Source organism: Bombus huntii, chromosome 7 (genome assembly GCF_024542735.1).
Source record: "Bombus huntii isolate Logan2020A chromosome 7, iyBomHunt1.1, whole genome shotgun sequence".
Taxonomy (NCBI): Eukaryota; Metazoa; Arthropoda; class Insecta; order Hymenoptera; family Apidae; genus Bombus; species Bombus huntii.
This window is the reverse complement of record NC_066244.1, coordinates 11952178-11976737: the sequence shown is the minus strand read 5'-3', so window position 1 is coordinate 11976737 and position 24560 is coordinate 11952178. Positions and strand designations below refer to the sequence as shown.

General features: G+C 39.1%; 1 protein-coding gene across 6 annotated transcripts in view; it reads left to right on the top strand.

Moving 5' to 3' along the window:
• Positions 1-24560, top strand: part of LOC126867338 (microtubule-associated protein Jupiter) — an 88621-nt gene that overhangs the window by 53454 nt on the left and 10607 nt on the right. For 2 of the 6 annotated variants that reach the window (XM_050621757.1, XM_050621758.1), the window contains exon 1: positions 2654-3555. The exons of 2 other annotated variants lie outside the window; for them this stretch is intronic. In XM_050621757.1, coding sequence (XP_050477714.1) covers positions 3494-3555 — 62 coding nt within the window. In that variant the 5' untranslated portion in view covers positions 2654-3493. Of the gene's footprint in view, positions 1-2653; positions 3556-24560 lie in introns of those variants that run through there. 2 more of the 6 variants (XM_050621759.1, XM_050621754.1) reach the window with 2 other exon arrangements.

Here is a 24560-nt window from a genome sequence, read left to right as displayed (position 1 = left end):
ATAAGAGAATGATTCTTCGGAAACGTCTACGTTTTACGTTATTTTCTTTTCTTAATTTTTAAATTTTCATACTTTGGATCAAAAACACTGATTTACCTTTTCATAGTATAAAGATACGATGGAAAATTCAGGATTTTTGCACTAAACCATTTTTTGCACTAAAACTCCATATAGCCCTTTCAACCCCTTTTCGTGCAAATTCTATGAAATATCACATAAATTATTAATGTTTTATCCAACTTTCTGTAATAAAAAGATTAAAGGAGTTGGTTTGATTCATGCGCGTTATTAATCACAAGCGAATCGGTACAGAGCATTAAACGAGATTCGGACCGCGAAAGGGTTAAACCATCCGTCACGCGAACCGGCTGCGCGAGCTAACGTTATTTTTCTCATTTAATCATAGCGCACGCACCGTGAACGTTTTTCACGATGTATACGGTACATTGTAGCACAGTTCTCGCGGATGACAGTATTTTCTACAGTATGCTCGCGTGTCACGTCGAATAACACGCGCGACAAACCGACCGTGCGTCTCTCCGCTGTGTAATCGCGATTGAGACACGGTGAACGTTGCTTTTTGAGCTTCGTTGCTCGTTAATGGCGGTGCGTGACGCGGTGGAATCGCGAATCGATGGAAGAATAGCAAAAGAATTTTTGAAAGCGGGATACCAGTTCTCTCTTCACTTTCTTGTCGTGTGTTGTTAGTGTCCTGACGTCCAGCGACAACCTTTGTGCGCTATTTTATTCTCTATATGGACGATTAATGTGATATTGTACGCATGAGGATGTCGGTGATTTCGATGATTATTATGCACGGTTTACTTACGGTTTATGGTCGATGGGAAACGCTTGGAGAGCGTAGAATTTGGGTTTAAAAATGTTCTCAGAGATTGACGTGACTGTTACGGAATTAGTAATGGCTGAGCATGGTAGATACCATAGGTGGTATTGATATAATATGGGTAAACATTTCTTAAGCTTTCTAGGCTATTGATTTTACACAGGACTCGGTGAATGCGCCTGTAGAGGCTCTGTGCCGATAGAAGGCATCGTAAATACTTCTAAGAGGGATTTTTTCTTCTTTCGAGCTTATTTATAAAATCATAGAGGTACTAGCTTTTGAAAGAAGTAAGCTACATATATATCGTAATTTTTTTCTTTTTATGTCAGCTCTTTCATCCTTAGAAATTGAATAATCATTTAGTGGAAACGTATGATACATCCTTTGATAGTATCTATACACATATTATGTTTAATTACGCAAGATATCTTAATGTTTTCATACAAACGCATCTTCATACACAGAGTCGTATCTATCATCTGCCAAAGACATTCTAATATCTCGAAACCTCATCTTCCACTCTGTGTACAATATTTATCAGCGTTCACCCCATTTCAAAGAGCCGGGAGTGTTCAACTGTTTAACCGGTTCAATGTCAGCGAATCGCAAGCTAATTAAGAACCATATGCCAAAAGCGTTCCACTAGTGTTTTCTGTCTTATTACTCTAGCAATGGGTTAGGTCGTTAAGGTTATCCCTTTATTCGGAAACTAAGCGAGAATGTCTTCTCACGTCATCTCACGTCTTCTTACGTCTAATTGTGTCTGTTAGCGTCTGATCGCGTTTGTCTGCATCTACTTGCACTTCTCTTCACGTTTATTCGTGTCTAGTTAACCGCCCTGCGTTTATTTCTACGTCTTGCTTTTGTCGAATTTACACACGTTTAGTTGCCTTTCTTGATGTTTAATTGCATCTAGTTATCTTTGTGCACGTGTATTTGTGACTAGTTGCTTCTCTTCATATTTATTCTCACGTCTAATTGCCCCTGTTTGCGCCATACTCATTAGCATATGGTTTCTTCTTTTTGCGTCTACTTTGCGTCAAGCTACATTTTTTTCGCATAATCTCGTTTCTAGTTGGTGATTTTCGCGTTCACTCGCATATGTGTAACCCTGTTCGTATCTACTCACGTCTAGTCACGTCTATCCACATTTATTCTTACATCCACTTGCTCTTCTTTGCGTTCACTCGTATCTACTCGTGTTTAGTCGCCCCTTCTAGCATTTGTTTGCATCTAATTACCTCTATTCGAATTTACTAGCATCTACTCATGTCTTTTTACATTTACGCATATTTAATCGGCCCTCTTTGCATTTTATTCGCATCTACTCGCTTCTCTTCGAATTTTGTCGCTTCCGCCATCGTCTACCCTCCTCTGGCGGCGTCGAAAGGCATCCCTAACGATCGGCGCAACCCTTGACGCCGGCCAGCGTTCTCCACCTCCCCGCTTCTCTCTGTCCCTTTTCACCCTTCCCTCCACTTTCTCTTCTCTCCTCTTCTCTCCTCTAGGGCGCTCATTATCTCCGGTGTGCGTTCCGTTGTTAGCGCACGTGCATCGGCGTGCACATGCGGCGAGAACGCGACGACGCGATGCCTACGCGGACGATCGTCGACGCGACGTCCCTCCCGCGCGTGTCCTGCTGCCGCTGTTTCCACCAGTCCACCTCCTCTCCGAACCGTGTATTGATTGAGGTGAATGCACGACGTCGACGTCGGCGTCGGCGTCGTCGGCCTTCCACCGCTTGTCGGGGGTGGAAATGCATACAAACCCGGTCTGCCGGGGTTATCCCTTGATTTTGCTGCTGCTGCTGCTGCTGCTGCTGCTGCTGTTAGAGGTGGTGGCGCACCCATGGAATAGGATGGTGGTGTATAGCTTCTGCTGGACTGGCTTTGAATCAAACAAAGACAATGACAGAGACACGCAGAGAAACAAAGACAAGCATAGGGAGAACACGATCGAACAGTAACTGACAAAGACACAAATACGTGTATGTACAGAGCGAGAAAGAGGGAAGTGCAGACGAAACCAGGCTGAAAGAGCTTGCACAGGGTGAAGCAAGAAGGAGGGAAGAAGGTGGGAGAGAGAGACCTGGGATCGGTGCTAGAAGAGCGGCCACGAGAGCGCCAGAGAGAGAACGGGCAACTAAGAGAAAGAGAGAGAGGAGGGAAGCACCGGTGGAGGAGGCATTATATACTGGCTGGATCCTCATTCGGCTGCCAGTTTCTCGGCTGTACGCGGCTACGAGTGTACCTCTACTCGACCAACGATATATTCGTGACCTTATCCAAGCCGGGGAGGAATTGACAATCTCTTTGGGACCGGGAAGAAACAGCCTGCTGTTCCTTCTTCTTTAAATCAAGGACGCTCGAGTCCAAGGACAACTACTGCTTGTTGGAAATCTCGTCGTCTGGTTCCATCTTCTTTCTTTTTTTTTTTCCTCCTGTTGGATCTTCCAACGTCGTTTTACTTTATACATCGAAGACTTTTCGAGACATTGACATCTTTCAAGATATTCGGAGCTGTTCCTCGGCTGTTTCTCTCTGTGTACAAGCATCCAGGGGTGACACATCTTGAGAAGAGGATCCTGAAGACGCTGAGGAGGGTGTACGCGTGAGGAGATACCTCGGTGAAGATCATAAGAAAAAAACGATGGCCACTTACGCGACCTACAGACACGTCGAGCTCGACAATGTTGGATACGGAAAGAAAAGGTAATCCCGGAACCGATTCGCTTGCCCGCCTCTTTACCGCACTGCGGCTCCTCCAGCCCTCTTGCTGGATATCCGGTTTGCTCCTTCCGAGACGGCAACAGACGCCTTTTCCTTTTTTCTAGAAACACGTTTTATTGATTTTTCCCTTTCCAATGAATCTCGTTAGTTTGGTCAGGATAAATGTGTTGATGTTCGGTTAGTACAGAACTGTCAACTTGACAGCTGTAACTTGCGAAGGTTGTCCGAGTATCTCTTTCGGATGCTGTGAAAATTGGAAAGAATATTAATTTAGTGGAGTTTCAATATGTGACAGACTAATAGCTTTATTTTTATCAATTATGACACGAGACGATAGTATACGTTTGATGTGATACCTATATATATAAATGAAGTTTTCCAAAATGGGAGTATCGTGTGTGAGTTTTGAAAGGCTGTTAAATACACTCGAGAAAATATTCTGGTTTTTAATAGAATTTTAGTGTAAAATACATTTGACGATATATATATATATATATATATATATATATATATATATATATATATATATATATGGTAGGTGGATCTTTTATTTCTATCAGTTATGACAGGAAATATTATATCTTTGATGTGATATTTACACTTACGAAGTTCTTAAAAACCATAGTCTCGCATGTGATACTTAGGAGGTTGTTAGCTAGTTGAAGGGGAATATTCTAAAATTTTTGTGAATAAGTTTTTTTATAACAGATCGATATCTTTATTTTTATCGATTAACGCGACAAATATAAAAGTATCACGTTTAAGATTTTATTCACGCTTTGAAGATTCTTGAAGATGAAGGGTGGTTGGTTTCGAAAATGACAGGATGCGGTAGACGCCGTATACAACCGTGACTGGTTCGATCGATCTGCATCGCGAAGCGAGGCAGTCCTTGAATCTGGTCGCCGCTTCGAAAACCGTGCTGTAGCGCTCTCGTCGCCATCGCCCAAAGAATCCTGAATATTCCAAGTTCAATGTCGAGAATTAATCCTTCCCCTCCAATTAAATGGAAACTTTCTTTTTTCACGATCATCTTGAAACTGCTTTAAGACTCGTCTTTCCTCGAGAATGTTTTCATTGAAACGGTTTTCCCGTGTACGTGGCACCGTTTCCTGTTGTCCACATTAGAAACGTACTTAAAAGAGCATGGAAATACGCCGTTTCGATACAAAGAGGATAAACAACTGTTACACACCGGTACTCGTGGGCAAAGTGTTTTATCTGTGGCATTACTTAAGTGGTTTCCACTGTGATAAAAATTGTCGGCAGCTCTTCCCAGGAAGTCGCACATCCTTTCGGAGGAATTTTCTAATTGCACGCGGTGAGCCTGGCAAACCAGCGAACTCGCCTCTAAACGATCCTTCAAGAACGTTCAATATTTACCACCGGATAATTATTATAGTTATTTCTTGCGAGTTTACTGCTCCGGTAGGCTTAACCGGTAGGTTTACCCTATCATTTTAGGTCTTCGTCTTCGTAATATTTGATATTTCATTCCTGGTAGTGTATTTGAGATGGTTGTGCTCTGAAAGTTCCGAGTATTAATATGCAGCATCGATTTTGGCCTATGTGTTCTTGGTTACAGGTAAACGGTAATTATTAATCAATTAATTATCGTGACTGCTTGTCGCGTTTTATTTCTTGAAAGTACGCTTAATGCGCACCTTACTATTTCACATAGCGTCTTGGTAATAATTAATATTTCTTTCGTGGTAGTATTTTATAGAGAGAAATCTTCAGGTGGTTTGTTTTTTAAAACTCTTGGTATTTATTGCTATGATTGATTTGGCTACGTGGCGCTCTTGGTTACACACAATGGTTCTTAATCAATTATAGTTATTTCGTATGATTTATTGCTTAAAGCTACGGCTAATTTATATCGTGCTATTTTACACCGAGTCCTGGCAGTAATTAATATTTCATTTCTCTGTTATTAATTTTCACGATTGATCTCGCCCCGTAACATTCTTGAGTACAGATGATAATTATCAATCACTTGATTATTATTATGTCTGTTCTTTACGATTTATTAGTTAAAGGTACGCGTAATACATGTCGTATCGTTTTACACTATGACTTCGTAATAATTAATATTTCATTCCCGCGTTTCATAGCAAAAAATTCAAAATAATTCATTAAAGCTCTCGTTACGATTAATTTCGTCTTGTCGCGCTGTAAAATGTATGAAGAAATATTTTTGCGCAAGTCTTCCAAGAAATACCCATTCACCGGCGATTGATAAAACGAGCAGACTCTCAGAGTACTTCTAGAATATTCCTCGTCGATCCTTTACTCTGTTTCTTCCCGGAACTGAAGCTTTTTCATCTTTCGGCCGTAGGAAGCGCGTCTTTACGTGTCAAAAGTCGAGGCTGCACCGAAATAGAGGAAAAGAGCGGAACACAGTCGGATTTAGAAAGCGTGACTGTTATTCCACGCTATATACGTGTCTCTGTTTAACATCTTAAACGTCGTAGAAACATTAACCGCCTGATTACACGATAATTTTTGCCTGTTTAATAGCTTTTTACCAGTTTCAAGATAAACGTTTGTTTATCTTAATATTAACTCTACAAATATCAGTGGAATAATTTTCGCTTAATAACTAATTGGCATAAATTATTGTTTTCACCAATTATTATAATCATTTGCTATGAGTAACTTTTTATCAAAAGAGCTTAGAAAGATAAACGGAACAGGAAGCAACGAACTTAGGACAAACATTATTAATTTAATGAAAGATATATCTAATAAAAAATGACGAGTGTTTAATTTCTGGGGGAAAAAACGGCCGTATATTAATAGCAGCAAATATGTTAACACGATCGTTTGTTCCGTTTCCTGTTTCAATGTCGTAAGGAAGCTTGGTGACGAATGGAAATCGACGACGTGTGTGGACAAGAGATTTCTGCAATTGAACTTCGTTTAATATGTGGTCAACGCCCTCGGGTAATTGATGTGTACATGGCTCTTGAACGGCTGTAATTACACGGATGTCACCTCCAGCCCGTTCGCGCTTAATTGCCACCATGATTTTTCTTTGTACCTACTATATACGCTTCATAACACACCCACGCGATCTTTTATCTAAGCGCAGTCCTCTTGAGGAGGTGTTAATCGTTTAGTCAAAAATCTCAGATAAATCTCCTCGCTTCTTCTGGTGGGATCCATAGGAAGATCTGATCGTTGATGATTTTTGTAGTTATTGTTCCTCCATGAAGTTCATTTACTTGAACAATGGGAATCGCATTGAACGATAGCTTTTGGATAATTAGGAAGTGAAACTCTTTCGAGGACGTGTAAATTGGAATCTTTGTTCTTATTGTTCTTCCACGAAGTTCATTGACTTCGCGAGTGGAATAGTAATAAGTTGGCGGATTGTAAATAACGAGGAATCTTTTCCTTTGAATTCTCTGTCTGCTTCTTTATATTCTTCCGATCTAATTGGAAATAGGTTGTTCGAGGAAATATTGGAAAGTTAATTAGGATATTAATGTCACGAGTTGCGAAATCTTTCCTCGTCGTGTTTGGATAGATACTTTCCAAGCGATGCAGCTTCTGAACATCGAAGGGTGTTATTAGCTACCTTTGAAATTAGACGGCTTGGTCATTGGATATTCAGATTATGTTGACCTCGCTTAGGGAGAATTCTGTATAAGAGAAGAAAGTTCTTGGTAGTCTATCAGCTGGATCCTGTTATTCGTATTCACTCGGATTCCTCGTCTATCGGCAGCACTTTAGGACGAGGATGTAGGATAATGGATGTGCTCCAAAATGCTCGATTAAAATCGAGTATGGGTTTAAAACTCTCTTGGAACCATTATCAATCTTGATTTTTATTGTTTCACTCGGTGCTATGCCGCAAGTTAGATATCGAAGAGAAAGTTCTCGAATTATTCTGTGAACAGTAAATCATCTTTGAACTTTAACCTTCTATATCTGATATAACCTGAATCAAGAAAACAATCAAACAATCGTTATATCGTATGCGTCGGATATTTTGCTAGCAATTAAACTAATAAAAGTAATTAACAAATTGGACATTGGTTTAACGATGGAAGTGCTATCAGCATTTGATAAATTCAATAAATAAATATAAATTCGATGCATTCATGCTCGATGAATCCAGTAAATTTTCAATAAATTTAATCAACTTCCTATATATTTAATCAAATCAACCGAAGGTCCTTTAATACTTCCAGAAGCACTCATAACGAGAACCCTCGAACTGTCCAATCACTTCCAGGTTGACCGAATAAATAGACCAACCACTTGGGACCTTAACTCTTCTTCGTACATTTAATAAGCGAAAGTGCCAGCAACTTTTTAATAAACCTAAATAATTTTATACGTCGAATCAGGCCAGTAAAACTTCTCTGATACAATCGGATAGAGAAATTCCAAAGATCCAAACGAAAATCAACGTGCTTCCTCTTCTAGGACTGTTAGCACCTGTAGATGGAAACAATAGAGTGCAGAGTCACGACGCGGGGTCTCGAGGCACGCGGTTATCTTTCTGATCGGATTCGTGGCATCGAGATTGATGCTTATCCGTCCTGGCCCCGAGGACGAGCGTTCGTGCTTTCCCATCGATGCCCCCGTTATAATGCTTGCTCTATACAAGACCCAATACAGTACAGTCTTTGTCCTCGAGTGATAAACAGGCCCATCCCCGACACCCGACGCGAGAGAGCTTCTCTTCGTTCATCATCTTTCGAACCTGTTTCAAAGGATGACACGAGATTACTTGAAAAAGTACAGATTATTATGCTGCTTCGTGTGTATACTTCACGGTGGATTTCCACGAATCCGTGACTCATTTTTCGATATCGCCATAGTTCTTTTTACTAAAAACAATTTCTTGGTAAGAGGTATGGAAGATTTTCCGTAATTCTCCAGAAATTTTCATCGATTTCTTGATTTTTGATATTTCTATGGAGGTTGTCTCTGTGTTAGAACATTAGGAACCTTATCTTGTTAAGGAATTTAGATGGATTTTGTAGAAATTTGAAGATTGTAATCTCCTTGAAGTAATTAAGAAATTAAGGAAATTTGTGTTGTTAAGAAATTTTGGTAGATTTCGTAGATATTTCTAATCTTACGAATTTTTGGACATTAAGAGTAATAGTGGCTTTAAGTAGATTTTGTAGTAATTTAACATACGGTATCTGTTGTGTGCAATCAACGTAGTCGACTCTTTGCCTCGCTTAATTTATTACCTTTCTGACAGCTGCATATATCGAAGCTTCTCGCTAAGTTTCTATAAAAAATTAGAAATCTCATAGATACTTCGAAGCTAGAAATCCTTTAAGCTTAAAAAGGAAGTAGAAGTTTCCTAGATAGCATATTCACACCTAATAATTTCCAATAGTCGAGAGAAAATAAAAAATTCGAACTTCATTTGTACATTCATTCACAGTATTCACACGCATCGCTCCCAGCTTAAGAAATCCATCATCCATCTGTATAATTTCTCCTGTAGAAACGTAATACATAATTCAAGACTTCAAAGGACCACGATATCGTACATCTAGAATCTAGATCCTTCTTCCTTGGATCTTCTCCTTAGCACCGGTCAGTTGAGGTCTTACGCAAACTTGGATACACGTAACCAGACGTATCTTTTCACCGGTTCTTTGTTTTCACCAGTTGTTTCGCATCGCTGATTTAGCAGTAACAAGACAAGAGACTCTATGAAGGAAACGCTAACTAATAGATATTAGAACACGAGTTCAGCTGAAATTCTTTTCAACGATTTGTCGTTTGGCCTATTTGAGAATCCCTATGCAAGGCTGGCCGGTCTTGACCTAATGAGAATAAGCTTAAATCGTTTGGGACAGCTGCCAGCTGAAAAATCGCTACACCAGCCTGTCTATTGCCAATTCTGATCTATTATCGTGACGACTACTAGGTCTCGTCGAATAAAAATTGTCGCTGTCCTGGGATTTGTCGCGCTATCAACTGAAATCTAGGTGAAGAGACATAGAATTATGTGTAGTATGATAGCAAACGTATTTCTGCAAGGATTTTTTGACGCAATGCGGAGTGGAGTTAAATTTGGAAGGTAAATCGGAAGATTTTTCTAACAAGAGTGAATCAATGAGTTAAAATATTGCTCTTTGGAGATTTACGCGTTTGAGACGCATTTGATCAGAAATGTTGAGTATTCTAAATGGGCTGACAATGGCTTAAAAGCATGAATTATTAGAAGTTAGGTACTAAAATAAAATATTTGTATGGGTATTCTGTTTATAATATTTTGAGACATATAATTAAATGGTGGATATTAATTATAAAATAAGAGAATAATAATTTTTGTCTGATTGCGAATCGGAGGATGAAGGAACTTGGAACCGCTGAGAATTATTTCAATCCTGAATTACAAGGATTTACATAGATAGCATATCGTGTAAGAATATTCTGATAAATAAGATAAGATTAAGATTTCTAAATAAGAAATGTAGTATTTTTATTCGATTAACAGAAAGTGATAAATGAGTCGAACGATAGGAGAATCAAGGAACAATGTCAATTTCATTTAAAGAGATCCCGTAAGCGAACGGATCCAATTTCGGACCAATTATCAATCGACGATTAACCTTCTTAACGAGTCCTTCCCTAACAACTATAATAAGGTATGTATTATTACATTGTGCGTGGGCGTGACACATGTTTTTCCAAGCTCATCTCATATCCTGTTCCTCCTACTTATCTTACTCGAATCGTCGTAACAATTTGCAAAATGCGTCGAATTAAGCGCATTGGACTTGTTAATTATGTCAGTATCAGACGCTTTCGATGTATGCTAATGAGAAAATATTCTTAATAGAAGTGGTAGTTTCTGTTTCCATAACTTCGGACTTCCACTTAGCTACGTCGGGTATTAAGCTTAAGTGGGGAGCAATCCAATTAGTTAATTCCTTTTTTCCACTATAAAAATGTTCGCTATAGTTACTTCAGCTCGCCACTTTACCTAACTTTTAGTCTAGAAGTCTAGATTTGAAACCATTCTTCTTTTTATATGTTCATTTATGATAAATAATATTTCACTGTGAAAAAATTTTTGGCAAAAATTCTTTGCAGGGGAAATTTTCATGAACTTTTTATATGTATTGTTCAAAAATTTTTTTTATTAATTTATAATTTATAATTCTTTTGTAGCTTTTTTTATAAATATTTTTACATAAACGTACAGACCTGATTACAAGATCTTCCACAAATACTTTAACAAATTAAAGATGTTCTTTAGAAAATCTTCCGCAGACTTCCTATACAATTGCGTTTACATTCTGTTCATTGTCTGATCGTTTCTGAAATACTACAATGAAATCCTCTACTCCAAATCAAGACGAAATTACCAACCGTAATTAGTTGCAAGCAATCCAATCCTAATTTGCTCAACATCACGTCACTATAAATTCTCTCAAAACAAAGAAAAAAGAAAAACTAGAGAAAGAAGCAATCCGTCAAGTTTCCTCCATCTTACTCGAGTTTCTCGGCGATCGTTTTTCTCTACTCTCATCGAGCAGGCCAGAACACCATCAACGTCAAGTATCCACGTGGATCGAAGTGTAACCTAGAATCGGCGTTCTTTTTTTGTTTCTTCCGCCGACTTCCTCGACCATTATGATATGCTTCACGTGTAAAACTACACGTCTCCAAGTTCCACGTGGATCGAGACGTATCGCGTTACTACGAACGAGTCGCTCTTTCCGGATCCGGATCGTTTCTGTCATGGGGTTACTCACCCCCATTTTACCAGTGGACACGAAAGGGTGGACAAGCGTCGTATGAACCCCCGCAGCGGTGGCTTCCCCCTCGTGTAAGCTCGTAGGCCTTTGTGGATATCGTTCTTCGGGGCTTCCTAGGAGAAAAGACGGATTTTGCGAACCTATGACGCATGGAAGCCCTGGTGAGACTTGCTCTGTCTGGACCTTACCGATTTCACGTTGCTCCGTGTAACTGTTTTAGTGTTTTCGACCGTTCACCTAGGCATTTAATTACGTCTTGCTGTTTTAGCGGATTTTTGGAATTTTAGGGAATTTGCAGATTGTAATATCTGGAGTTTATGTATATATGCACGTAAGCATAAAAGCCTTTGTGCAAAGGACTTGGAAATAATTCCGAATATAGAACTGAACAATTTTGGGGAAATTATTACGTAAGAAATTATTAAAATATAAAAATTATTATTTATATAGAGGCAATTCATGGGAGTTATAATATTGGGTGGAATATTCGAGAATCATAGTGGCATATAAGGTTGATATTCTTCTCAATTTCTACAGTCATATGGCTCACGACCACATATTTCCACGAATCGACAAACTCAAACATCAGCCTAACAATTGCCCGACACGCTATCAGGATAATTTATGACCGCTGCAGATGATCAGCAAGGAGAGTTCGACCGATGGCAGTGAGTGAAAATAAAAGTTATCGTCAGATAACAAACATGATATTCCAATTTCGATAAGAAAGTAAACTTGCGGTTTCACCACGCAATTAATCGCGGTGTAAATAAAGTATGATTTAAACATCATCACAGGACGATATTTCTTCAAAATATTTCATTCTCTGACTATCACACACGAATGAAATAATTCTTTGTTACAATGAATCGAAATGGATTTTCCACGTATTTCATTTTTAACTTCGACGCTGAACTTATCAGATATAGAAGTTTTAAATGTAATTGTTTAGATAACTTCCGGATCGTTATATTTTGTTCGAAACAACGTTCTTCCAGATCTATCTCACGAATGTAAATAATAACTCATAACGCTAGGAAGAAAATGAAAAAGTTTCCTGGAAAAAGAAAGGGAAACAACCTGGATGTTCTCGATACGTCAGTGCCTATAGCCGCCTACGCCGATCTCTTTATTTATAACAGTCCGCTTTTACAGAACATTGACTCGATAGAGACAGATATGTCTCTTTGCGGCCAGTGATAAGGTCCGCCACGCGAAACGCTGGAAGTCGATCGATCGTAATGCACCTTCGTCCGATAATCATCGCTGCTATCTCTTTTGTGTACGTGGCCGTGTTCTTAGCAGCGTGCGCTCGATAACTCATACTTTGTTCCGCGGTGTTTCCTGTGCATTATTCAGGGCCACGGAACGTGAACTTCGAGCTTCCAGCTGAATAGTTTCGCGAGAAAACGCGATATCGTTCGACGGTGGATCGTAGAATGACGTAGATGTTGCTCTTCTACTGCCACGAATGTCGCGGATAAATTTATCTAATGACTTTTCTGAGTAAATCGTCGATAGGGAAGTTGCGAATTTGGAGCGTCGTCAGGCTCGAAATCATCGTTCGGAGACGCTGAGATAAGGATTTGACGAAGGAATGAGTAATTTGTTTGATGACTATCTCGAGATAAAAAGTTGTACGTGCCAGTTGGTACTCTTACACGGATAATTTTTTAAGTCGTTTTATTTATGACGTAATTATTCTAAGAATAGTGGGTATGTCGTAGAATCTATGTTAGTACATTTTTTTACAAAATTGTTTTTACACAGTTCAGGATCGTATTCTATTTTTGGCTAAAATTTATATAATCCGTAAGATAATTGTTTATAACGGAGAAGAAAATAATTGGAAATTTATTTTCGACAAATATTTAGTATCCTACTTTAGTTTAAAAATACAGTTAACCAGTTTACAGGAATATAAACGTACCGCGTGGAAAGGTATTTTAAGAATTGAGATTCTCAGGTGGCCACTTTTTCGTCCGACTGTAATATGACGATTTAAACCGTTCCTTGAGTGCTCTTCATTATTTTATTATGCTGTAAAAGTGCCGATAATCGTGCAGGTAAAGTAAACCAGAAGTATCAGCAATCGATAAAGTCAACATCAAAGAGAAATCGAAATATGTATGTCATCGAAAGAAGCAATGTTGCTCGTCGTTTGAGAAGCCAGAAAATCGTTTCGCGATCACGAGGCTGATTGAAATAAACGGCGTCGAAATAAGTTTTGATAAGTACTCGTTGCTCGTCCGATTATCCGCTTGTTAAACGATGACCGACCAAACAAGGGACCAAGAACGAAGAGAGAGATTGAAAAGAGGGGTTAAATCGACGATTTCACCGGAACCGAATAAGTCGATCGATTACGCCGTTGAATTGGTCGGGCGGAGGCGTAATTGGCCAATTAGTTAATTTCGCGTAAACTTCGTCTATTACTAAGTCCACGATCCATTGCATAAAGTTACACACAGACCTTTTTCTTCGACTCGATCTGGCTTCCTTTTATAGCTGTCCGATCGTCTATACGATCGTCTTCAAATGGCGCGATTATTTGTTCGAGATCAAATTTTTACACATTACCGATTTATCGAAGCGAATGAAAATTTGTCGAAGAAAGTTAGAGGAAAGGTTGTATTACTCTTAAAGTAATTGATTACGAATCTCAAATTGGAAATATAGATTTGTTAAAAAGATTGGGGGGAATGTAATGCTAGTTTCTGATGAAATTTGCCACAGATTTTAAATTGGAAAGCATAGAATTTCCATATATTTCTATGTCAGATTTGAGGTAGGAAAATTATTCCAGTAATAATCGCTGTTTTTTTTAAAGTTATTACAAATTCTGAATTGTAAATCATTGCTGATTTACATTTATTACGCGATACTGAAACATTTCAACTACTTAAATCCCTAAAACAGTCTTAGGACAAAATATGGATTATGCGGGGGATCGATCGATTGCGCTTTGATTACCGATCACGTTTCGTCTGATCGATGAGATCGTTTTTCTCATCGGACAGAATTGTTCACCGAGATCGATGAATCGCCTTCTGAGCAATTCAAACGATCCACTTTGACTTGCCGATTTGCCGCATTTGCATCGATCGTGGCTACCTGCTGTATATGGCGTGCGTGGCGTGTCTCGCGAATGTCGCAAACATCTTCTGTCAATTGTGACGTTGACGACGTTATTTCTGCGCAACAATACCTTGTACATAATATCGCGACAACGATGATGATGATGGTACCCTTTCATTTTTACTGTTTCGGTCTTGAGCAATCGGGGAAGTTTTGCTCTTAGTCACTGTATACCTTTGTTGTTGAATGTCAAAATTTTTTTATTCTTCGTCTAAAATTAGCCTTTTAAAATTAACTTTTTAAAATAATTTAATTTTGGTAAAGAATATTAAATGCTTTATTTAAATTCGTTTCAATTTCTATAATCTAATAGTTAATTTTCTGCGATGTATAATTATTCACGTTGATAAAAGAATATTAATTTTCTAAAGTAATAATAAAATGTTTGTAGAATAATATAACTGCGAAGAGTTAAGTCTTAACTCGATGATACCGTGCTAAGTTGGTTCGACTTCTTGTACGAACTTTCGTGCAATCGGAAAGATTTATTACAGTTCTATAAATGTAAGCGTATCGTATAAAAGGAATTAAGTAACAGATAGGTATTTATAAGAGAGTTAATGCTGGACGCTCTTATCTAAATTCTAGTCACTCCACACGAATATATTCGCTCGTAACTCGACCACTTCAACCGAATATAGTTGCACGGTCTAATTCAGTTGCCCTGCAACTGGTCACCGTATCAATTCGCTACGACATGTTATTATATGCAAGAAACGTATATTCATCTCATACATTCTTACATTCAGGCTGATTAAGTCATACAGGCATACGTAAGCAGCCCCCTGAGTATTTATCATTCGGTCAGCAACTCGTAAGAGCACTAATCCTGCATGAAACATTTCCAATTGCTCGATTAGCATTCGAATTATCGGCAACTAAACTGTGTAAAGCATGTAACTTGTTCTAAAGAGACTAAAATAAAAAGATATGCGAAGAAATATATATTAGATATAACGCAAGAGACAAATCAAATTTTTGCAAAGGATCATTTTTCAAAATTATTACCCTACCGTTGCAAATCTATCTTCTACGAGAAATTATAAATTGGTTGTTTTGAATATCCTGATAGTTTCAGTATTCAAACGTTCACGATATCTACACAACCGTTTACAATAGAATGCTCACGATGGAATATTCATAGTAGAACAAAGAGCAATTAGATTCTTCCAGCAATCCTTTCAGACCAATTAAGATACCTAAGATATCTTCTTGGATGTGAATACATTTGATGGATCAGTCGAACTCATAAAAACTCCCTTTCTTGTTGTTTGCATGCTAATGACTCATCCCTTCCGTATCAAATCATTAGATTATATTCTTACCCTTCGATTGTCGAAGATTCGTCTCGTGTTGCGAGGATGCGTCAGTGTTGCGATTCAATGATTCACACGTGCCGGTTTCACGCAGTCGGCCGACACGAATAATTTACGCTCGTGACTCGCGTCCGTTACGCAACGAGCACGCTTAGAACAATCGAATCTACTCGTGAAAGTCCAAATAGCTGGGAACAGTATGATTAACAGGACGATTAAGTCATTATCAGGCAACGTGACACGACTTGTCAGAGGAAACGGTCATTACCTTAAGAGGAACTCGATGTTTTTCTAAGCTTTACAGCAAAAGCAGAATCGTTAGAATTGTTATCGAAGTAGATTTGCATCGATCTTGGCTTCTTTTCTATTTTCGAAATCTTAGATACACTTCTCTAGTAGCGAATGTTCATAACAGATGAATAGAGCTGTTCCAACGAAGAAAAAATTGCTATCATTTTTTGATGACTACGTAATTCATAAACAATAGAATTGTAAGAATGACATACAGTTTAGGCACAAGTCACGCAGCAAAACTGCGATTATCCTCGGACAAATGTTGACCTAGAACTTGATATGAATCATGAAAGTAAACTGCTGTTACGTGAAGAAGAATCATGATTTTACCAAGCGATACAAAAGGCCTGAAGTTATTCGATTCCAAATGGAGAAATCGAGATTTCTTGTTCGAAGGTGGAGCTTTTTTTCAAGGGTAGAATATGGAAGATAATATATGCGGCGGTTCAGGGTGTCGAAGAAACTTAAGCCTACTCGCAATTTCTACGGTACGATACGTGAAGCTTCTTCTCGTATCTGACTGTCTGACGCCAACGCACCCGTACACTATTAGGAATTGAATCGAAAGGCGTCTGGCAGATCGAAGTAACTGCGTGTTCAACTAATCGCGCTTCGGTCGATGGAACTTCCTGAATCGAATTGAAAAACTCGCCAGGCTCCTAATTGAAACGAATCGAACAGGACGTGGGCAAGCATCGGTACGTACTCGTGGATCGAACCGAGCGTCTTAGCGTGCTGCCTGCCAGGCTATGGTGATGTATGACTGTGGTATGGTTGAAAGGCGGAGAAGAAGAAGAATCGTCCGACTGATCGGGAAGACTCGAGACTTGCCTCTAAATTACCCTTGATTTCAAGCAGTTTTACTTCCTGCTTTCGAGAGAAATTTTGGTGATCTCGTGAAATATTTACGATCTGAATATAAAGTCTGTATGATCGCTTTGCTAAGGTACAACGCAGTTTTGCTTTCAGTTATTCTTCAAGAGAAACTTCGACGACGTTGTGAAACTCAACCTTTTGTTTTGTAATGTTCGTATGATAATGTTATATTAGCTAAGGGAGATTTCAAGTAGTTTTGTACTCCTCTAATTTTCTACGGTGAAGAGAAATTTTGATCATCTTGTGAAATTTATCCAAGTTATCTACCTTGCGAGGTTTTCTCTCGCTATGCAGAGAGAAACAAAAACAGTTGGAAAAAATTGCCTCCGAACTGGGTAAATCTAACCCTCTAACTCGATCATGCGGAGTCCTCGCTTGAAAAGGAGCTTGCTACCCTAACAAATTTACACGAAACCCAATAAGACATCCCCGCGCACGAGTTACCAATTCCCAATCCAATCAACGAAGAGGGGTTCGATGCTCGTATCGCGTCAGCTTGATCGTAAAATCAGCTAACCCGCCTTCAGAACGACCTACGTCGAGGGTGAATCGTATTTGAATATTCAAGGAACTCCCACGAGGTTGAAGATAATGGAAGCGTACGATCATCGTGGTTACTAGTCGACCAATTACCTTCCAGCTAAACTATTTCTCGCCTACTCCTGTATTGCATCTATCCATCTCTGAAAGCGCGCAGCACACGAAAAGAGTTTCACCATGGTGCAAATATTTAGCGAAACGTGAAATCGAGGAAGTATTAGCGAATGGCAAAGGCCTGGGGTAATTAAACGTCGGAACAATGACCATTGTCCGAAACGCGATAAAGATTGGCCACAATGCCGCTCCTTGTTATCGACATCCTCGATATTCCGGGACCTCACACGGAGTTGCCAGCAGCCAAGACGAGTACTCGAGCGTGACTCCTTATTGCCGCTGCACCCACAGAAACGATCCATTTACGCGCGAGCACCGAGCCTCCGACTCTTTCCGATCGCCTTATCTTCCGCCTTGTGAATTTTTCCATCGAGAAGCTTCGTCTCGAACGATCGCGTCTCCAACGTTTCTAGGCTCGAAAACTTTTGACTCCGAGGATGACCAAGGCTAGTTTCCACCATATGAACGGTGAACTATAATTTGTACTTTGGGAAGACATAGTAGGAAGATTAATAACAATTAATATCGATGCGAGGATTTTTAAATATTGATAATCAAGTGAAAAGATTTGTTGAAAAAGTAGTTGGAAGATTAGTAAAGAAATGGGAAATTATCGGGGAACACGAGGTATTAGTTACATTAGTATTACGTTAGATTTGAATCGAGTAACTTCATTTCTCAATTCTTCCTTCGAAGAATTGGAAAGACAGGTTGAAAAGTTAGTAAAGGCGTTAGAAATTATTGAAGAATATGAGATATGACACTTTGGTAATTATAATAGTTTTAATCGAGTAGCTTTATCTCTATTCCTTCACGGGGTTGACAACTCTATAGAGAATTTAAGAATTATTAAACGACATAATCGTTAAACATATCTCGGCGAATAATAATTCTAATTGAATATCAAATTTTTATAGAACGTAAGATAGGGTTTGTATTATCTATCAACGCACGAAGAAGCCCTTAAAGAAATGCATAATTCAGAATCTGGCTATGCTACTTCCATTACATACATACTTATAAATTCCAAAGAAACGTTAGTAGAAAGTCTTGTGGTATCAGTGAGCCAGAAACGGCGCGTGTATTCGACGATAAGGGATGATGTTACGGGTAATGGATGAAATCGAAGCTCGATGTTCAAAGTGTAAAAGCAGAGTAATGGTCTACGATAATATCGTGCCTCGAAATGGAGGATCATGGTACGCCTGGTATTTTTCTCCGCATAATTTCGATTGGGACGTTAGGAAGCAGGATAATGCGCCGTTCCCACGAGGATAACATTGTATTTATATAATCTGATACTTAAGACTAGTTCGTTTGACCTGAAAACCGAGTTTCTTTTTTTTTATCGTCATCATACGTCAGTAAACTTAGTGCCCTTTTTTTTTTTTAAAGTAACGTCGTCGCGTGATCGTTGGGTTGGATCGATCGTGATTGAATTCTTTTATTGGGTGATCCCTCCGCAACAGAGCCGAATATACCGTGACAAGAGGACGTCGATGCCAAAGGAGACGTCGCGGAAGATGGCACCGACTCACTCCTCTTTTCCCTTCGTTATTGCCCCGACTAAATCCTCGTGCCAGTCACTGGACAAGATCAGAATATATTTCGACAAGTTGGACGTTCGATGTTCTTCGAATCTTTAAAGTTTGATGAGGTTTCCTTATATTATTCTGCTATCGAGATTTTGCTTATTAAAGTTGGATGTCCTTCGTCGATAATTCTTTGGTACGAGGATCATCGCCGGTTCACGATGCAAAGAACGCGAATTTGCAGAAATGAAATTTTTATTGGGTAAAAAAGAAAAGCAATATTGCTGTAATTTTTAACCATTTTAATGCCAGGAGGTTTTAAGAATCCGCGTCGGATTGTGCTATGCTGCGCGTTAGCGTTTCGTTCATTTACTTGCGAGAAATACCGATCGACGCGATCGCGTTCTTTCTTTTCGTTGCCGAAACTGAGCGCGTTGCGAATTGACGATCGCGAGCAAACATCGCGACACAGTTCACCACAGCACGCTAACAGCGCGATCGCGCTTCATGGCGCTAAAGCGGTTAGGATAGAATATTAAACAACATTAAGAATCTAGCACAGGTGGTATTTTTCTTCGATCGAAGTTGTTTTAATGTAATCCTTTTTTATTCCAGTTTAATATCATGATTACCAGATCTGCCCAAACAGGTTTCATTTACTTGTCGTTTTTCACAATTACTTGAAACATAAACCTTTTGGTAAAAGTAATGTAAACTGTTATTGAGATTAGAATACGCTTAGGTATATTCACTTCACGGTATAACGAAGTTGCGAGTAAATTGATAGTATATTTATCATTAGTCGTTTTAGTGTCAAAGTACTGTCAAGTCTATTTTACTCGGTGTCAAGGAATGTGTTAATAGAAGAATTCTTCCAGAGCAAAGCACTCTCTCACCCACGCAACCTGATTTCGCGTCACGTCGAATATTACACGTATTCCCACGAGCTTTAATTCCGTTCATCCGACTTTACGACTCACAGAGTAGATGATTGCCCTTGCGTCCCATTTTCTATATTCTTTTGATTACGTCGTACGTGAGACGTTTAGCAGGATGATGGACGATCCCCGTTGAACATTAGAATTCGTTCCTTCGACTCGTTTTCTTCCATTTTGTCTGTCCTATCGACGATCGTCTCACGATCTCTGAGTAGACGATCGATCGTGCAGCTTCCAAAATGACAGGGTTTAAGGAAACAAATCAAGTACACTATCTACTTGGCAGAAGTATCCAGACATTTGCTCGTTTTTCGCAACATGTTATTTTATTATAGAGTTACCGATAAATCGATCTGGAATATTTGTATCCTTCGTAATCGTCGTAACTACGTACGATATAATATCCATAATTTGCCAGCGAATCGTACTTTTCTATTCTTAAACAATTTTTTAAGTTCGAAGAGAATAGGAAAAAATTGTAACCGCGTGATAGTCGGATGTTTTTCAAACAAGTTACAAGTATTTTTCCCGGTTCGTAGCAGAGTTAAACGTTTATGCAAATATGTAACATTAGGATTATGGATACTTGCATGATGGTCTACATCGAGGAAAAGTGTATGATCGATTTATTGTTCCGTATCTTGATGACGGAAGAGCTTTACAACTCGATTGTGTTATTTTAAGTTGAACGAGACAGACCTTTGAAGAGAGTAGATCGTATTTCCTCTTTAATGACGTTCGCCAAGCATTAACATAGTTCGCTCTGCGAGCATGTCGAGTCATTGTAGCAGATGATTATTATTTTCGAAAGCGTCCTGGTCCACTTTTCACGCGGTTTCCTCGGGAATTTCTAACATTGCTACGTAACGGGGCGAAAGAAATTTTACGGTGGAATCGGAGGAGTTGGATGACTTCTTAGAAATTGAATGACTTCGTAGAAAATATCGAGGCAAGTTTTTTCTCGCTATTCCAATTGATATCATAAATCTTTTCTGTTGTGACATTTTTTGTCAACTTTCCCTGTCGATGTTAAAAGACGATTGATACGAAGAACGTGCATCAAGATATTAGAAATTATCGTGAATGACACAGAGAATTCTTCGAGCGACAATAACAAAGAAAATATATTCACCAAAATTATGTAGTTTCTAATCAATGGTATTGTCTCGAACTTTTAATTTACATTTTCAGCCGTGATTTTTCATAAATTTATTTGCGCATCACAAAAATCGATATCTCGTGAGTCACGGTAAAGTTTCTTCTGAAAATTTGTCGCGATGACAAAGCATCCATCTGTATTTTATTAAACGAACATCAGGGATATTGGAAAGATAAAAGAAATAACGTCCCTTATGGTGTAATAACATTCTAAACGATATATATTAGCTGTAGTCGGCATATGGTGGGTTCAGCAACCGTGGGGTCAGCGGCAGCCCACACGGTGCAAACGGAAAGTCAAGTAAAATCCTCGCAGCAGGGAACTAATGCGGTGTACCGGAAGCGCCTCGAGGTAGTGCAACAGATCTTTCTGCGAGAAAGTTTCCGAAAAAAGACAAACGAAAAATTGAACGATCCTAGATCTTTAACGCTAAAATCATCGTTATATCAAATCTGTCAATTCACCTATTAATTCCTAAATTAAATTCTGTCTTAAATTCGATCGCTCTGGATTCAAGAAAAAAAAAAAAAAAAAAAAGAAAACGAATATTTAAAACGGAAAACTGTTACTTTTCCCGCAACAAAAATCAGCATCAAAAACAAAAAGCAACCCTGTAAGCCATCGCTTTGACAGATTCGGTAATGAAAGAAGTACTTGCTCCACGTTCGTTTCTCATAGATAATTACCAACGTTCGGTTAGGATCATCTGTCTTCGGATTATCTAAACTGGAGATTTATAAAGAGCGTTTAATCTCTTTCATGTCGGTCTTTACCCCCCATTAAACACGACGACACATAAGATTAAATGACATTAACCTATTTAATAGCACCGGAACACGCTTCTACGTCTTGGTTTACGTCGACGAACATTAAAATGTTATGGCGGTTCTCGATGATGGAAGATGCATGGACAACCGCGTAAAACAGGTTGATGGTCTTATTAAGTCGACTATTGGTTCCTTTGGTGGGGTTACACGGCGTCGAAAAGAAGACGCAGAGGCGTCGTCGTACGTCATCCAACATATTTCCTCGGCGCGCCCATCCTGTCCCCTCCAGGACTCCTCGCTTCCTACGGCCGATTGATTATCCTCGTTATTTGCCCTCCCGTCTCTCCACGGATTCATCTGAACGTGTAGGCTCTCTCTCTCTCTCCCTCCCTCCCTCCCTCTCTCGTCGAGAAAATCGTCGATCTCGGACACTGTACGCATCGACGACCGGACGCAACATCACCGAAGAGGATCATCAATCGTCCTAGACGTGTCCTTTACGTGAACTCGCCTTCTTTTTCCTGCCCTCTTACGTTCCGAGGATTTATGGTACGGAAGAAATGGAAATGGACGATAAATCTACTTTTCTTTTTGCTTTTGGTAGATGTTGACGGGAAGAGAATATGGTAATTTACGAACGAGCCGGGGGTTGACTCGTTAGAACGAGATCGAGTGGATATTGTAGGAGTTCAGATGAGACTCGATATTGAAATTTTTCGAGAGATGAAATTTTCGTACTAGAAAGAATCGTGGTAAAAGAAAAGTCTTCGACATGGGTCCTATGTTATAGAATATGAAACGATCTTCAGATTTGTGAATACAAGAATTTTTAATGTGATCAATATTACGCATACCAGGATGAGGAATTGAAGAAATATTTCTTGGCGATCTCTGCTGTAGGAAGTTCTTGGAATCGAAAGGATTAGCCCTAAAGCAAATTACAGTGACATAAATTGATAAAAAATAAAAGAGGATGAAAACTATCCCATGTATCAGTAAATTTACTAAACACAATTCTTTTCATGGAAAAGAACGTTCCGCTGTAAAAGTGTACCGAAGTTGCCACTTCGTGGACCATAAAAATTTTCAAAGTGCACAGTTAAATAATCGTAACCAATTGCTAATTTCAAAACGACTATATCTACATCTATTTTACTTAATAAAATCGCCGGTTCTCGACGCATAGAAGAAATCCGTATACATAGCAACCTAGCCAGTAATTGGTCAATTAGAGATGAATTTGATAATTGGAGGAATGGCGCGTCCCTTGTGGTGAGTTTTCAGCGTTATACGGAGCGTAAACGAGGCTTATAAGCTCATAGTTGCGGTTATGTATGAACAGAGAGAGAGAGAGAGAGAAGCTTCCTCGTCGAAGCAACGAACACGTTTCTATCAAACCGCGTCGGTCGTTCAATTATCCGAGACACCGTAACGAGGAAGCGTTGATTTATCGTTGAGTCGATGAAATGCGCGCTATGATACGTTGCGTACGTTTGATGAATCGTCGGGGGTAAAAGGGGGCACAGGGAAGATTCGTAAGGGGCGTCAGTGTTGCGACGTTAATTAGAGTGAAACGATTATATTCGATCGATCGGGAGTTTAACGACTTCTTGCTGGCGATACAGCCAGGCATATACGATACGGTCGATAGAACGACGTAATGCGTTCGAGAAGAATGTTAATTGAATGTAATTAGAAAATGTATTACCACGAGGCAGCGTATAGACGGGGGGACGACTTAGGAGTGGCGTTCTCGAATTTATAAATCATATTATCAGTTAAATATCGGGGAACAAGCGGTAATTACACGCAGTGGTCATTTCTTCGATCTTGAAAGTTCGGGATGTTGAACCAAGGGATAAGTTGCGTAAACGTAACATTATTGTATAATAAAAACAATGTGATTTATATATTATATATATTTTTCTTTAAGCACAAGAGATACAGGGATACGAAATGTATTCGTACATCACTATACGGTATAGCATTTATACTGATTAATTAATAGTAAATAATTTTAATTGATTATCTTCGTGTACTATTTTCGTGTGATTACAAACATTTGATACTCTGAAGAAAACAAAATGCTTCGTTGCAAAGCGAGGGTATGTGTAAATATACTTTTAAAGAGAGAAAAGGACGAACCTCGATGGAACCGAACACTTTAAGCTTCCGTGTAACTCGAGCAAGAAATAATCCCGACACAAACTACATACCCAAGAAGCAACGACTCCTCCCAATAATCATACTCTATCCATCGCTGCTACAACATCATTTATAAACACTTCGACCAGACTCTTGTACAAAATGATCTAGATGGGAGCGGAATTGTTAATACCGGCTACCATATCAAGACATCAGTCGAGGCATTAATCAACAGGATATTCTTCATCCTGACTGAATCGATCAAGATTCATCGCGGAGCCTGTGTAACCAGAAACGGTCCATATTCGGATAGTCTCCCTGCGCAAACTCGTTCGAAAGCAGTCAGAATCCGTCCCTGGAGGAAATTGAAAAAAAAGAGAGAGGGAGAGAAAAAAAGAGATCGTCACGCGTGAACGGTTC